Source organism: Bos mutus, chromosome 24 (assembly GCF_027580195.1).
Source record: "Bos mutus isolate GX-2022 chromosome 24, NWIPB_WYAK_1.1, whole genome shotgun sequence".
NCBI classification, from domain to species: Eukaryota; Metazoa; Chordata; class Mammalia; order Artiodactyla; family Bovidae; genus Bos; species Bos mutus.
In genome coordinates, this window is record NC_091640.1 from 37,698,839 (window position 1) to 37,713,775 (window position 14,937).

Below are 14,937 nucleotides of genomic sequence, written 5' to 3' on the forward strand. Positions count from 1 at the left end.
CACAAAGCTCGGTCCTGAGTCTACTTCCCTTGACTCCTGTGAGTGATCTCATCCATGCTCCTGGGTTCAGCTATTCTGTAAAAGAGGTTTATTTTGCTCAAATTTGTAACTGGGGTTATACCAGCCCCTGGTGTAGCATGTCTGAGCACTTGCTAGACACCTCTTTGGATTTGTGTCCCCAAATCCACATCCCCTTCAGGCGACTCTAGTTGCTTACAGTTAGGGCTAAAGGCTCCAGCACCCCTCCTCACCAGTTTGGAGGTTTGGCTTTGTTGAGGGAGCCAGAGGGTGTTCTTATCTCATACAATTCTCATGCTTAAAACTGTTCTGTGCTCCTCTATCATCCCTGAAATAAGCGAGAAACTCCTTTTATTGGGCCACCTATTTAACCTCACCTCTGCCCATTCCTATGATGCGTTAGGCCCCCAATTTCCCAAAGCTGGTCTCTCCACAGTGCTTTTGCTCAGGCTAAACACTGAACTGAGGGTGCCTCCTGCCTTGGGCCCACACTGACCCCGCCCACTGGCCCCACCCCTTCAACCTCTCCCTGTCTTTGCACCTCAGATTCCTGTGCACAGCTCTGTCTCTGCCCTTTCCAAATTCTTTCCAGCATCATCTATTTGTCTGGCTTTCCAACCAGACCAGGAGCCCCTCGATGGCATAGACTGAGCCAACGTAACTCCTGATATCCTGTAGAAGGAGTAAGTTTCGAAGTGAACTGACTCATCTGTAAACTTTATGTTAACCTGAAAAATTAATGGTAAGATTCCAGGCCTTAAGCGTTCCACTTCTTTAAGATTTTACTGTGCCCAGCACCACTTTTTTATTACAATCTTGATTAATTAATTAGCTAATACAGTTTTGGTTGGGTTATTGTTCCTCTTGTGTGCTCAGTAGCTTTAGTAATGTCCGACTCTTTGCAACCCTATGGACAGTAGCCCACCAGGCTCCTCTGTCCATGGGATTTCCTAGGCAAGATTGTTCCTCGTGGTTTTCTGTTTATAATACTAGTTGTGCTGACTCTGGCTGGAAGAGCCAGGCCATTTGGGATAAAGTGGAACATACCTCTGGATGAATTAAGCCTCCTTATTGTCAACTTTTGACTTCTTTCTACTCACTTGGCCTCCCGCCACGATGGTTTAGACTTTAGGAGTGAGGAGGAAAAAGGAAGTTTTAGAAGAATGGATCCACCCACTTACTCCAAAGTCATGTGGATTTGTCAGACCAAAATCTGTGTGATTTCAAGTCAGATTATCCATGCGGAGACGTTTTTATTTACAAGTGTGTCCTCGTGGAAAAGAATTTTGCCAACCAACTGCCCAGCTGTTTCTCAAATACATTTGTGATCCAGAGCTGCTGTCAATAAAAGGTCTCCACAGAAAACATGGATCTGTTTCATTCCTGGCTGACAACGGCTGCTCTGAATGTAACAAAAGCACTTTTTTTTTTTTCCCTTAAAGGAGCCAAAACTTAAATGAATAAAGAATGATGAATTTATTAAAGGTTAATGAACAAAGAATAGAATTCTCAAGTAGAAATTATCTCGTGGACTAAAACCAGAGCTTCCATGGGGCTAAGCCCTGGGGGAAATATTATTTTGTTTGTAAAGAGCAAGTATTCAAATACTCAGCTAATTTTATTTTTCCCCAACTCTTACTCCAGGACTCCTACTTGTAAAAGATGCTTATGTTCCCATCCATGTCTCCATTTACATCAGCCATGAACTAGTAACAGCATCTACATCACATAGACAGATACAGTTTTTGAGCCTTTGAAACTGGAATGAGATGAAATGTGTTAACATTTCCCTTGGGAATATGGAAGGACTAAAAACTGCATTTAAAGTCCATTCCAATGATCTTCCACAGAAATAGTTATGGTTAGAGAAAGCAATGGGGAATTGTGCTCCATGAGGCAAGTCCTCTCTCTGCAATCACTGCCTTTCTGTTGAGTAGAGATGTCTAGAACATTGAGAACAGCACCAGGAAAGTGGCTTCCAGTCATGGTCCTGCTTCCCTCTGCCCATCTCTGCCTCTCCCTGCCTTCATGCCTCTGAGCCTCTCAGCCTCAGATCACTCCCAGTAAAACACACCTGCAAAAGGATGCCCAGACCAGCACCAACGCCTTCCTCTTTGTGCCCAGCACTGTGCAAAGCAAAACGTACCCAGCATGCTGGAAGGTTAAACATAGGACACATTGCACCCCGTTTTCTTTTCATTACTGCCACTTCCTTTGTGGTCACGAATTTCAGGTTGGTCAGACCTTAAAAAACATGTAAGCCTGTGTGTGTGTGTGTGCATGTGTGTGTGTGTTGGGGCATGGAGGTGGGGAGGGACCTTTCAAAGGTCAATTCAAAGGAAAGATGAGACTAGAACCAGAAGGAGCTGGGATGCACCCACCTTACCCACTTAGAAGCACTCAAGGCTCAAGGCAGCTGATCTGAAGAAATCACAGCATGCTCCTGTGCCTGCCACCCACCAGTCCTCAGGCTGCAGAGAGGCCACAGGAACCCTGGGCAGAGCAAGCTTGGGATGGCACCCATCAACGGGTGAGGCAATGACTGTGCACAGCTTCCCCACTGTAACTCAACCTGAAACCTGGCAAACCCCATTTCAGGTTTCATTACCAGCCCGACGTTCGCTGCCAAGGCTCCCAGTCCTTCTAGGGGACTCAAGGTCAAATTTCAGTAAAGGGGGATGCTATTACCAGGCAAAATGAAAGTGTTACTAATCTGCCTCCCTCCCACACACCCTTTGGGTTTATCCGTTCGTTTCAGATAAAGCCTGAAAATTCCACATAGAAGTTGTCCACAGTTCAGGAGGCAAAGCTAGATTTCCAAGCACAATCAACCAGTATATTTCATCCTGGGGCCACTGAAACCTGAGCCTATGTTTGGAGCCGGTGGTGCTGGACTGCATTCCTGGTGGGAGCCTTGCGCTCCATCTGGGCGTTTCGTCCTGGTCAGATAAAACCAGACGGATCCCTGTAACATGCAGGCCCTCTCCAACAGCGTGAGGGAGCATCTCCCTGGGACAGCTGTTTCACACAAGGGCCCATTGTCTGAGACAAGCTCGGGTCGGTTTACTTCGAGAGCTGCAGGAACATTCTGTCAGCTGCTACGGCTCCCTTGCTCACTGCAGATTTCTTTTAGTTTGTTATTGAGCCAGAAACCTACCATCGACTGTTAGGGAGGAAGGTTTAACCCAAGAACCAAAGTCTTCATGCTGCTTTCATTTTATCAGGAAAAAGGATAGCTCCCCACACCCGAAGAATTTATAGCTCGACTTTTGGAGAGCCGTGACTGTAAGTGTTTGTTTTCTTTCTGGACTTCCTTAAGTACATTTGTCCAGTTTTGGGGAAAGCAGTGTTTTCCAGTCCTGGAAGGCCACAAACAAGATCCCCAGGAAGCAGCAGTTAGAATTAAGATGATAGCAGCATAAAATAACTGATTACTGAATAATTACTGCAAATTGGATGACTCTTTTTTTTTTCTTCAGGGCTTCCCTGGTGGCTCTGATGGTAAAGAGTCCTCCTGCAATACAGGAGACCCAGGTTTGATCCCTGGGTCAGGAAGATCCCTGGAAAAGGAAACGGCTACCCGCTCCAGTATTCTTGCCTGGGAAATTCCATGGACTGTGGAGCCTGGAAGGCTACAGTTCATGGGGTCACAAAGAGTTGGATGTGATTGAGCGACTATCACTTTGTTACTTCAACTCTCTTATAGAGAAGGGTGACTGCAACCAACCCAGGCCCCAAATCTGAATCTCAGGTTCCCATCAAGCAGTTGCTTCTTTACAGGGGGAGGGAGGCTGTGCCACGCGGTCTGCAGGATCTTAGTTCCCCAGCCGGGATCAAACACACACCCTCTGCACTGGAAGCACAGTCTTAATCACTGGACCACCAGGGAGGTCCCAGAGCAGACAGTTGCTGCTTCGAACTTCTTTTTTTCCCCCACGGACATGCTGTGTTTTGAATTTAGGAAGATATTTAACTTACATTCCTAGAAGCATGATGAATAAGTATGGACGTGATGATAGCAAGTTCTGACTCAAATACCTTCAGCTGCTGCAGAGTATTTTTGGGGGACAGGGGATATTTTTGTGTATCTGTGGTGAAATATACATAAGATCTACCATTTCAACCATTTTTAAGTGGGCCGTTCAGAGACATTAAGCACATTCACTAAACATTTAAAAATATTTAAAATATGGAATAATTCTGGGGCCCCACAAGATAAATTAAACAGGTATGATTAGAATCGTCCTTTCTCCCACCCAGTCCTGCTTCTTTCCCTGCTGATGGTGAAGACCAGCTCTCCTGGGAGGGATTGTTCACGGAGCCACCATTGTCACGTATCCTGAAGAATGACCCTCCTGTCTGGGACTCAACACAAAAGGTGGTTTGATGAGCAGACACATAGATTTGTGCTTGACCCTTCTATCCAAGCTCTTTTTCTGTGTACACAGGTTTTTTTTTTTTTTCAAAAGCCGGTTACTTAGACATTGGCTATGCCTGCCAAACAGAACTGGCTCCCCTTCCTTACTACCCTCCCCCTTATTAAAAAAAAACAAGCAAAGGTTAAATTAGAGACTTACTAAAACAAAGGCCCTCTGCAACCCCAGGCCCACTTATCGGAACAGAAGTGAGGTTGCCAAGGAGGCAGGGGCAGATATGTATGGAGAGCTTTGGAGGAGGCACTCAGGAACACACAAAGTGTTATTGTCTTGTCAGATGTTATTCATGTTGTATCTATTCCACCAGGCGCTTCTGTGTTCTGTGACCTTGGACAAGAGACTGCCAGAGAGCTGTTTTGAGGGCAAATAAAACAACACCTGTCAAGGCCTGTAGCCCACGGGCCCCGGGGACTGTGAGGACAAGATGGATATTCTTTCATGAGCTCGTATTCTCGCTTTCTCCCTGTTCTCTGGTCAGATCCTCAGCAATTTCCATTAGCCTCATTTGAAATTGGCAACTGACTGCGCATGTGCATGCTCCTCTGTGCTGTTTAGAATTCTGGTACGCTAGTGGGTAGGAGTTTCCATTTCATACATCCCAGAGCATGAAAGACAAAGAAAGCCTTCAGGTGCTTGTGAGTAGAATCTCGTCCCAAGAACTAGAAGGGACATGCGGGTTCATCTAGTCCAGGCAACTGACAGACACACAAGTCCTTTCCAGCCTTTTGGTACTAGGTGTTCATATCTGTCTACCGGATCCCTGTTCTGATCAGCAGGACTCCCCACTTTGCCAGGCGCTGCCCCTTCCAGCTTTGGGCAACAATAGCAGCGAGTTACTTGTTGAATATTTTGTAAGCTACTTAGGAAGAAAGGTTTGGCTAAAGAAAACACTTCTGTAAAACAGAATTTCCAAAATAGTTTCAGGATTCAAATACGTATTCACCGATCCCCCGTTATATGTCAAGAACTGTCAGAGGGACGGGGATATGAAGATGAATGAGACAAGAACAATTTCTGTCCTCAGACCTCACTTTTCAGTCGAGGAGAGAGATACATAGATTATCATCAAATAATGTTGGAAATACCTGGCAGACAAATGTACGGCTATTACAGAAGCACCCAGTTCAGCCCAAGGTGGTGCATTCTGCAAAGACTTCTAGAAGGTGAGGCTCAAGCTGAAGGAGGAGCCTTTTTTGTAGGCTAGATGGGCTTATATGAACAGACATTCAGTTCAGTCGCTCAGTCGTGTCCGACTCTTTGCGACCCCATGAATTGCAGCACGCCAGGCCTCCCTGTCCATCACCAACTCCCGGAATTCACTCAAACTCACGGCCATCGAGTCGGTGATGCCATCCAGCCATCTCATCCTCTGTCGTCCCCTTTTCCTCCTGCCCCCGATCCCTCCCAGCATCAGAGTCTTTTCCAACGAGTCCACTCTTCGACGAGGTGGCCAAAGAACTGGAGTTTCAGCTTTCGCATCATTCCTTCCAAAGAACACCCAGGACTGATCTCCTTTAGAATGGACTGGTTGGATCTCCTTGCAGTCCTTAGACATTTCTAATTTGAATCACTTTAGTACATTTAAAAAACCAAAATTAAAGGCATTTACCTCTGAACTTTGTGTTAGCTGTTTGATCTAAAGTTCTAAAACAATATTTCGAAAAATTAATAATTTGGACTTTTCACTATAGACGATTGGTTTTCCAACTGAACTCGAGAAATCTGAGGAACTTTTTGGTTGGTAAGGAGGGACATCGTTCCAGGGACTGAGGAGACAGAACTCTGAGCCCTTATTAAAAAGCTTCGCTGTTATTCCTGTTATTTTATTGGTGTTGGGTGTATGTTTTTTAAACTAGGAAAAGGGGGCTCTGATATCGAAATATATTTCAAACTACAAAGGGAAACTCACTCCCCACTGAAACAGGTCTCATTGCATACTTGCCATCTAAGATTATTCAGTTGACTGCTTTAAAGCAAAGCACCAAAACCACTCCCATGCTTAGTTATCTTTGCTTGTTCTGCAGCCATGACCCTCACACCTCCCCCACCCCGTCCCCAGGCAGCAACCTTGTAAAATAGAGGTAGAGCTAAAAAAATCACTATTCTAAAGAAAACGTCCTTAAGATGTATGGCTTCTTAATGGTAAGACAAGCAGTACCTTCATGTACAAAGAGCAAATTATTATTAGGACAATCTTGTTATAACAAAATATTTTCATATGGAATAGGTTTATAAGTCCTGTTTATAAATCAATATTTTACTTTATTTTTTAATAAATTAATATTTTAAATAGCATCTGAAGTAAACATTCTGGAACAGTGAATGAATGAGCAGTTCCTTCATGTTCAAGATACAAATACACTTCTCTTCCATCCCAAACACAGGATGAGAGTCTGATTTTCTGGCATGATTTTCACCTTTCAAATACATATGCTTGTATCAAAATACATTGACTTGTTTTCATAACTTACACTTACCAGCTATGTAAGTGTCAAGGAAGATTCTCCTAAATCTTTATACATTGGCTATCCTCATGCATCATTATAAAGCTGGGTTGCGAGAAATAGATCTAGTCTCAGATGGGAAGAAAAGATGAAAAGAAAACACCACATGAACAGCTTCCCAGGTCATACTGGAAGTTAACTGGGGGAAGCTAGAACAAGTGTGAATCAATCCAATGAATGACCTGAAATCTGCAAAACAGCTTGCCCTGTTGAGCAGGGCACCCGAGGCCACTGGTCCTTAGATGTGGGCAAGTTTACCATATCCCAGTAAAGCTTACTAGGCTTTGAGTTTGCTCATAAGGGGAAAGGAGAATAAGAAAATGCAACTGCTAAGACTTTCTTGGCTTCCCAGTAGCTCAGTTGGTAAAGAACCTGTCTAATAGTGTAGGAGATGTAGGAGACATGGGTTCAATCTCTGAATTGGGAAGTTTCCCTGGAGGAGGAAATGGCAACCCACTACAGTATTCTTGCCAGGAGAATCCCACGGACAGAAGAGCCTGGCGGGCTACAATCCAAAGGGTTGAAGAGAGTCAGACATGACTGAGCACGCATATATATACACATAGAAGACTTTCTTATTGAAACCTGCCCCCACCCACCGCTATTAGGTGTTGCTTCATAACCCTGTCACCAGGGCACAGAGCATGTTCTCTGTGGATCCACACCCAGGTGAGCATGCAGTGACACGGACCGTTGGGGCAAGTGTCAAGGAGGTTTGCTTTTCCACTGCTAAGTTGTTTGCACTCATCATGAAAGAACAAAAGGAACATTACAGAAACATATTGATGGGTTTTCTAACCTGCTCTGAAAGGGAACAAATAAGCTAGTCAGTGGGTGGATAGGGGTCTGGAGGAGGAAAGAGCAGAGAAGAGCTGAGAGCAAGATCCAGAGCAGAAATCCTGCAACCTGTGAACTGTTATTTTGCAGTCTCCATTCTCATAAAAATACTTCCCTTATGGAAAGCTCACTGCTCCCTGACACAGTTAGCTTGGTTTACTTAGTAAGTTAACTGAACATGATTTACAGAAAGCTCTAGATCTCATTATTAAGAAATTATTGTTTTTGTTAGGGATGATAATACATGATTGGTTATTTAAAAAAAAAAAAAAGTCCTTATCAGAGATGCACAGTGAATCGACGAGATGTCTTGGATTTTCCTTAAGATCCTCTGGCAAAAATGATGACAACATGGGAGAAGCTGAGACTGGCCACTCATTGAACTGGGTGATAGGCAGATGGGGGGGGTATTATAATAAACGCTCTACTTTTGTACCTGTTCTAAGATTTTCATGATAAAAAGTTAAATGATGACTTAAAAGACAAATCTAAAAAGCCACATCGTGACAATACTCTTCCAGGTGGTTCCCACCCCAAAATGAAGGCAGGCTTAGATGCCTACCACTGATTTTCCCTGATTCAAATATATTATCAGTAGGAAGATCCACTGTTCATTCAATAATCGTTTTTCACAGGGAAATAAACATGCAGCATTGATATACACACTGATTATAAACTATTTTCCAAAAATTTCACAGTTTTTGGAAATGTACAAAACATGTCTCAGGACTGTGGACATCTGGTAACTTCTTTGTCAACTGTTAACAAGGATTGTTGTTGAAAGGCCAAGTTTGAAAAGAACGGTGTCTGGGGCCTCCATTATTTATTTAATTTATCCATCCTTTATATTTATTTAATCTATTGAAATGTGTTACTTGTTTTAGCAGCTTAAGATTTGCCTAAATCTAAGAAGGAAAGCGCGGGCTAAGCAGGGCTAAGACTGTCAATAAGCGTGGCGTCTACCGGCCTAGACACGACCAGCCTCGTTTCAATCTTGTATGTTAGTGAAAGTAGTACATTTGGAAGATTATAAATACCCAAAGGATGCCTAGCTGGGGATCTTTAAACTAGTTAGAATTACTGTTCCTTCCCTGAGGAGCAACACCAATGGGAGAGCGTCTTGGGGAAAGAGGAACCATTCAGAAGCCTCAGGGCACCTCACCATCGTCCAGAGCCGAAAATCCTAGACGCAGAGCTACAGAAACTGAGACAACTACATGAGCAGCTCGGCGCAACCGGAAGGAAGGAAGAAAGTGTCCCCGCCCCGCCCCATCCTGGATGCCCCGCCCCATGCCCCGCCCAGAGCTCCAGGCGTTTGCGCAAGCGCATATGCGGCGCCGCACTTACTCTCCTCAGGAAGGTTGTTCTCCCGCTCTTCTCTCTCCATCTGCTGGCACCAGCCTTCCATGCGGTCCCGCTCCGCCTGGAGAAGCTTCAGAAACCAGTGGCCGTCCCGGTGGCACACTGATCTCTGCACGGCCTCCAGGGGGTCTTCGGTGATTGAGTCAATCCAGGGGTCCGGGGGCGGCAGAATGGAAGGATCGAAGTCCGCGTCGAAGTCCTCATCGACCGCGCAGGCGTGGTAATGGTTTCCTGAGCCCTGGATGCTGACGGTGGAGGTGCTGGCATCCCGGGAGAACTGTCTGGCCACCGGGCCGGGGCACGAATTGTCCTCTATCGACTCCAAAGAGTTTTCCAGGTTGTCGTGGAAGTCCAGGTCGGCCTGCACGGCCGTCGTCACACTGTTGGAGCGAGTGAACCTGCGGAAACTTGGAGGGATAGAGACGAATTAGTTAAGGGTGTTCCTTGAAGCAAAACCACGTTCTGCTTTTCTTCATGGGTGTGCCAGGAGGGAGCGGGCAGTCTCATCCTCTCCATCTGTGGAGGTAGTCCCTGGAGGCCAGCGCATCAGTCGCCATAGCTCTAGTGTAAAGAACACGATCCCTCCTCTCTGGTCAATATGGACGGAATGTGAAATCGTATTTGGAGAAGGTTTAGAAGTGGACCAACAGGCACCAGCTCTCAAAGCCAGATCGATATCCAGGGTCCACCTTCTGCCCCAGTCTGCCATGGCTTGGATCCTTACATACAGTGATCAGTAAACTTGGTGAGGGGTAAGGAAACAATTCAGTTATATCTTGCTTTGCTGTAATTTTCTTTGAAACAAGGTGGGGCGGGCGGGGCGGGGAAGGGAACCCAACCCAGCGTGGACCAAGACTATCTTGAATCCTGCATAACCACATTTCCCAGGGATAGCTCTTACCTGAAGACAAACTAAAATGCCATTAAGCTTCTCTTAAAATTAAAGCTCCTTTCCCTGGTAATTCTTCTGTTGATCATCTGGTCATAGTGATAATTTGGTACAAAGCCTTTGGGGCAAAATCAGCTCAGATCTAGAGTTCTCCAGTATCATCTTTCCCTGTGCCTTTAATGTCCCCTCCAAGGTCTTTCTCCCGAAATAAAATACAAGACAACTTGATAACAGCATTTTGTATGGACATCCATGCAATCGGTGTTTCTCAGCCAAATGGCTCAAGACACCTACAGCGAGGTGAGGACGGATGGAAGGTGAGAGGGGTGGGGAAGGACAGGGAAGTAGCAAATTCTTTCTCAAACAAGGGGCAGGGGAAGGCCTGGGTCTGAAGTAATTTAAAACAACTCTGGAAAGTTTCCCTGGCTCCAAGAGCAGACAGGAAATGACAATTTAACAAGATATAAGAGTTTATAGAAGGCAGCATCAGGTGTCTGTTACCCCACTTGATACTTAGTTTTTAAGGTAACTTCCTGATCTAATATTTTTTATTCTGAAGAAATATACATAACATAAAATTGACTAACAACTTTCAAGTATATGATTCAGTGGGGTTAAGTTCGTTTCCATGGTTGGGCAGCCATCACCACCATCCCCCTCCAGAACTTTTACATCTTTCCCAACTGAAACTCTGTACCCATTAAACAACTCCTCACCCCACCTCCCTTCCCTCCAGCCTCTAGCAGCCATGATGGCACGTTTCGTCTCTCTAAATTTGATTATTTTCAGTCCCTCATGTAAGTAGAATTATACAGTATTTGTCTTTTGGTCGCTGGCTTATTTCACTTAGCATGGTGTCTTCAAAGTTCATCCATATTGTAGCATGTGTCAGAATTCCCTTCCCATTTAAGGCTGAATAATGTCCCATTATATGTATATACCACACTGTATTCATTTTTTAATCCATTGATAAACACTTGGCTTTGTTCCACTTTGTGGCTATTGTGAATAATTCTATGAACATGGGTGTACAAATATATCTTCAAGATTCTGCTTTCATTTGTTCTGGGTTACATACCCAGAAGCAGAATTGTTGAATTATGTGGTAATTCTGTTTTCCCTAGCAGCCGTACCATTTTATATTACAACCAGAAATGCACAGTTTTTAATTTCTCCACATCCTTGCCAACACTGATTTTCTGACTTTTTCTATAGTAGCTGTTCTAATGGGTATGAAGTGGTGTATTTTCTTGGCTGGTTCATAATTATGCCATATTACAATGGTTTATTTGCCAGTTGATTTTCAGTTAACATTCAATAGTGCCAGCCTTAAAGGAGAGTGCAGTAAGGTCCATACAACATTTAATAAACCAGATAATATGTTTTTTTCTTAACTCCCCTGGAAACTCTGTAAGAGCCAGTTAACACCAGTATGCTAGTCCCTCAAAAATAAAGAATGAACAGACTGGAAGTCACAAAAAGGAAAAAGTATAATCATCTCAATCAGTCCATTTCCCCCCTAGAGAATAAATACCAAGAAAATGACTGCACAATTGATATGTGTTCATTATTAGGATGATCACAATAATAAAAAAATGTGATGCTCGCCATTCATTTTATGAGGATAGGCCAGCTAAAAAAAGCCGGTCCATCTCACTGTTTGCTGTTTTCAAGAAGTTACTTCTGTAGTCAGAGAAGAAGAAATATTGTGTGACATGCCTTATATGCAGGATCTAAAAAGAAACGAATCAGATGAACTTATTTACAAAACAGAAACAGACTTATAGACTTAAAGATGAACTTGTGGTTGCCAGTGGGGAAGGATGGGAGGGAGGGATAGTTAGGGAGTTTGGAGTCAACATGTACACACTGCTGCATATAAAATAAATCACCTACAAGGACCTACTGTATAGCACAGGGAACTCTGCTCAATGTTATGTGGCAGCCTGGATGGGAAGCAAATTTGGGAGAGAATGTATACATGTATATGTATGGCTGAGTCCCTTTGCTGACCACCTGAAAGGAATTGGCAACCCACTCCAATAGTTCTGGAGAATTCCATGGACAGAGGAGCCTGAAGGGCTACAGTCTGGGGTAGCAAAGAGTTGGACATGACTGAACAACTAACACACACACACGGCTGAGTCCCTCTGGTGTTTACCTGAAACTAGAACCTATCACAACATTGTTAATCGGCTATACCGTAAAACAAGATAAAAAGTTAAAAAAAAAGTTACTTCTGTGGAAGGTATCAGGCATGGTGATTTTATAGGTGGTTCAGATGGTAAAAAATCTGCCTGCAATGCAGGAGACCTAGGTTCAATTCTTGGATTGTGAAGATGCTCTGGAGAAGAGAATGGCAACCCACTCCAGTATTCTTGCCCAGAGAATCCCATGGACAGAGGAACCTGGTATTCTATAGCCCATGAGATCGCAGAGAGTCGGACACGACTGAGCAACTCACACTTAACTCTGAAATGGGTCACAGGAAAAACTGCCCAGTGTGAAAGTCTGAAAGAATGTCCTTTCTGGTACTCTCTGTGAAAACAAGAATCATTCTGCCACTGTGATTCTCCCAAAAGTCAGCAGTTTCTTGGCTTTAGGAGGCCACTTCTGCCGCCTTCTTGCTCACCCGCCAACATGTTAAATGACATCTGAAGCTGAGCTGTCTCTCCAGCTGCACGTGTGTGAATTGGATGACTTTCCTCCCAACAGTTGACATCCTGCCTGTTCCACTGACACAAAATCCCGACTATGAAAACACTTGGCTCCACTTTCCAAGATCATGGGCTGCCAGAGGCATAACATTTCCAGACTCAAGGAAGGCCCAGCGCCTTATTGTTTCCAACTGGAGCAAACTTGCCAGAGACAGAGTCTGCCGCGCACGCAAATCACAGAGACCCACTTTCCTCATGCCTCTTTTTATCTATCCAAATCCGTACCACCAGCATTCCTGATAGAGGGCTCCTGGCTATGAATCCTGTAAAGTATCCACCTTCTTAAGAAAAATGACTTGGCAGGAGATGAGTGGAAGTTTGCAGGTTAGTCACCCAGAAAGAAAGAAAGGTAAAATTAAAATGGTTTGGGATTAAAAGCGGTGCCTTTGAACTCAGGCAGCCCTCTCCGGGTTGCACTGCTTCTCTCAATTAAGTTCCTTAAACGAGCACTTTATTCCACCCAGAGTTTTCAAAGAATGTTCTGCTCTGTGAAACACTTTATGTCTTTCATGTGCTGAGTGTCCTCTGGGCGAAGGGTGTGATCAAGTTGTTGTTTAAAAGTTTGATAGGAACACAGAAGGAGTCACTGGATTTATTTCTGTGTTTTCGAAAAGAATGGATCAGTTGCTGGTGGATGGTAAAAACCTAAAAGCTGAACCCAGTGGCTTCAAGACAGTTTCCAGTCTTGAAACTTCCTTGGTCCTTCATGCCCTAAAGGCAAAATGTGTAATAATTACAAATTCTGAAATGAACTGACTGATATTCTGGCCAAGGGATTGAAAAACAATGAAACCAAAGACTGAACCATCCAGTACGGGACAGGATACTGTGTCTGTTCTGAAGGGAGGAGGAACGACACTTGTGAGCATTCACCTCTGCTGTTGCTTTGTGCTCTTTCTATGAAACAAGTTTATCTGTCTGATGAGAGGATTTTCTGTCCCTCTCCCACCACTTTTCTGTTCAGCAGATTACAAATCAAGAAATAGATGGGAAATATTGGAGGCTTATTCTCATCTCCCTTGTCAGGTGGAGGTGTATTTGAACAAAATGAGTCATCAACAAAAACTAAGCAGTCTTATATCTTTAGAACACACATGCTTTGTTCCTCCAAGTTCAGTTATCTGAGACACAAATCATAAAGACCCTTGCTCCTTGGAAGAAAAGCTGTGACAAGCCTAGACAGTGTATTAAAAAGCCGAGATATCACTTTGCAGACAAAGGTCTGTATTAAAGCTATGGTTTTCCCAGTAGTCATGTATGGATGTGAGAGTTGCTCCATAAAGAAGGCTGAGCACTGAAGCATTTATCCATTTGAATTGTGGTTCTAGAAAAGACTCTTGAGAGTCCTTTGGACAGCAAGGAGGTTTAACCAGTCAACTCTAAAGGAAATCAACCCTGAATATTCATTGGAAGGACTGATGCTGAAGCTGAAGCTCCAATATTTTGGCCACCTGATGTGAAGAGCCGACTCACTGGAAAAGACCCTGATGCTGGGAAAGATTGAAGGCAAAAGGAGAAGAGGATGGCAGAGAATGAGATGGTTGCATGGCATCACCGACTCAATGGACAAGAATTTGAACAAACTCCAGGTGATAGTGGAGGACAGAGGAGACTGGCGTGCTGCAGTCCATGGGGTCAAAAAGAGTTGGATATGACTGAGCGACTGAATAACAACAAGTCAAAACTTATAGGGATACTCAGTCACACCTGTTACAGAATCCTGTACTCCATGGGTCCTATCCACGTAAAAGTTACCTTTCAGGACTAAATCTAGTTTCAAAGAGAGAAACGCGAGTCCTATGCTGTTCTTTCTTCTTTACACATTTTTTCCTGTACCTCCTGTAAAAGGCTGAATACACAAGGAATTTGGAGATACCGTCCTTCAAAAGTTCAGAATCTTGGTGTTTTGGGAAATGGTACTTAACCGATGTAAAAATCCAAGATGTCTCCTTACATAAAAGACAGGTGGAAAGGATGGTGAGGGAGGTGATGAGATTGAGATGAAGAATTAAGACACCCTAACAAAGAGATTCAGTCTTTCTGTCAGACCAGCTTCCCAGTTAGAATGGAGCACAGAGGAACCTATGGGTAATGTAGCCCTTGTTCACAAATTCAGTGGAAGTGTCCTGCTCCCCATTTGAATGTGGTTAGCACAGTGCTATTGACAGATTTTA

At 44.1% G+C, this 14,937-nt stretch overlaps 1 protein-coding gene across 2 annotated transcripts in view; it reads right to left on the bottom strand.

Moving 5' to 3' along the window:
* DLGAP1 (DLG associated protein 1) overlaps nt 1–14,937 on the bottom strand; it is a 678,150-nt gene that overhangs the window by 12,321 nt on the left and 650,892 nt on the right. For both annotated transcript variants that reach the window (XM_070361550.1, XM_070361551.1), the window contains one exon: nt 9,143–9,564. In XM_070361550.1, coding sequence (XP_070217651.1) covers nt 9,143–9,564 — 422 coding nt within the window. The remainder of the gene's footprint in view (nt 1–9,142; nt 9,565–14,937) is intronic.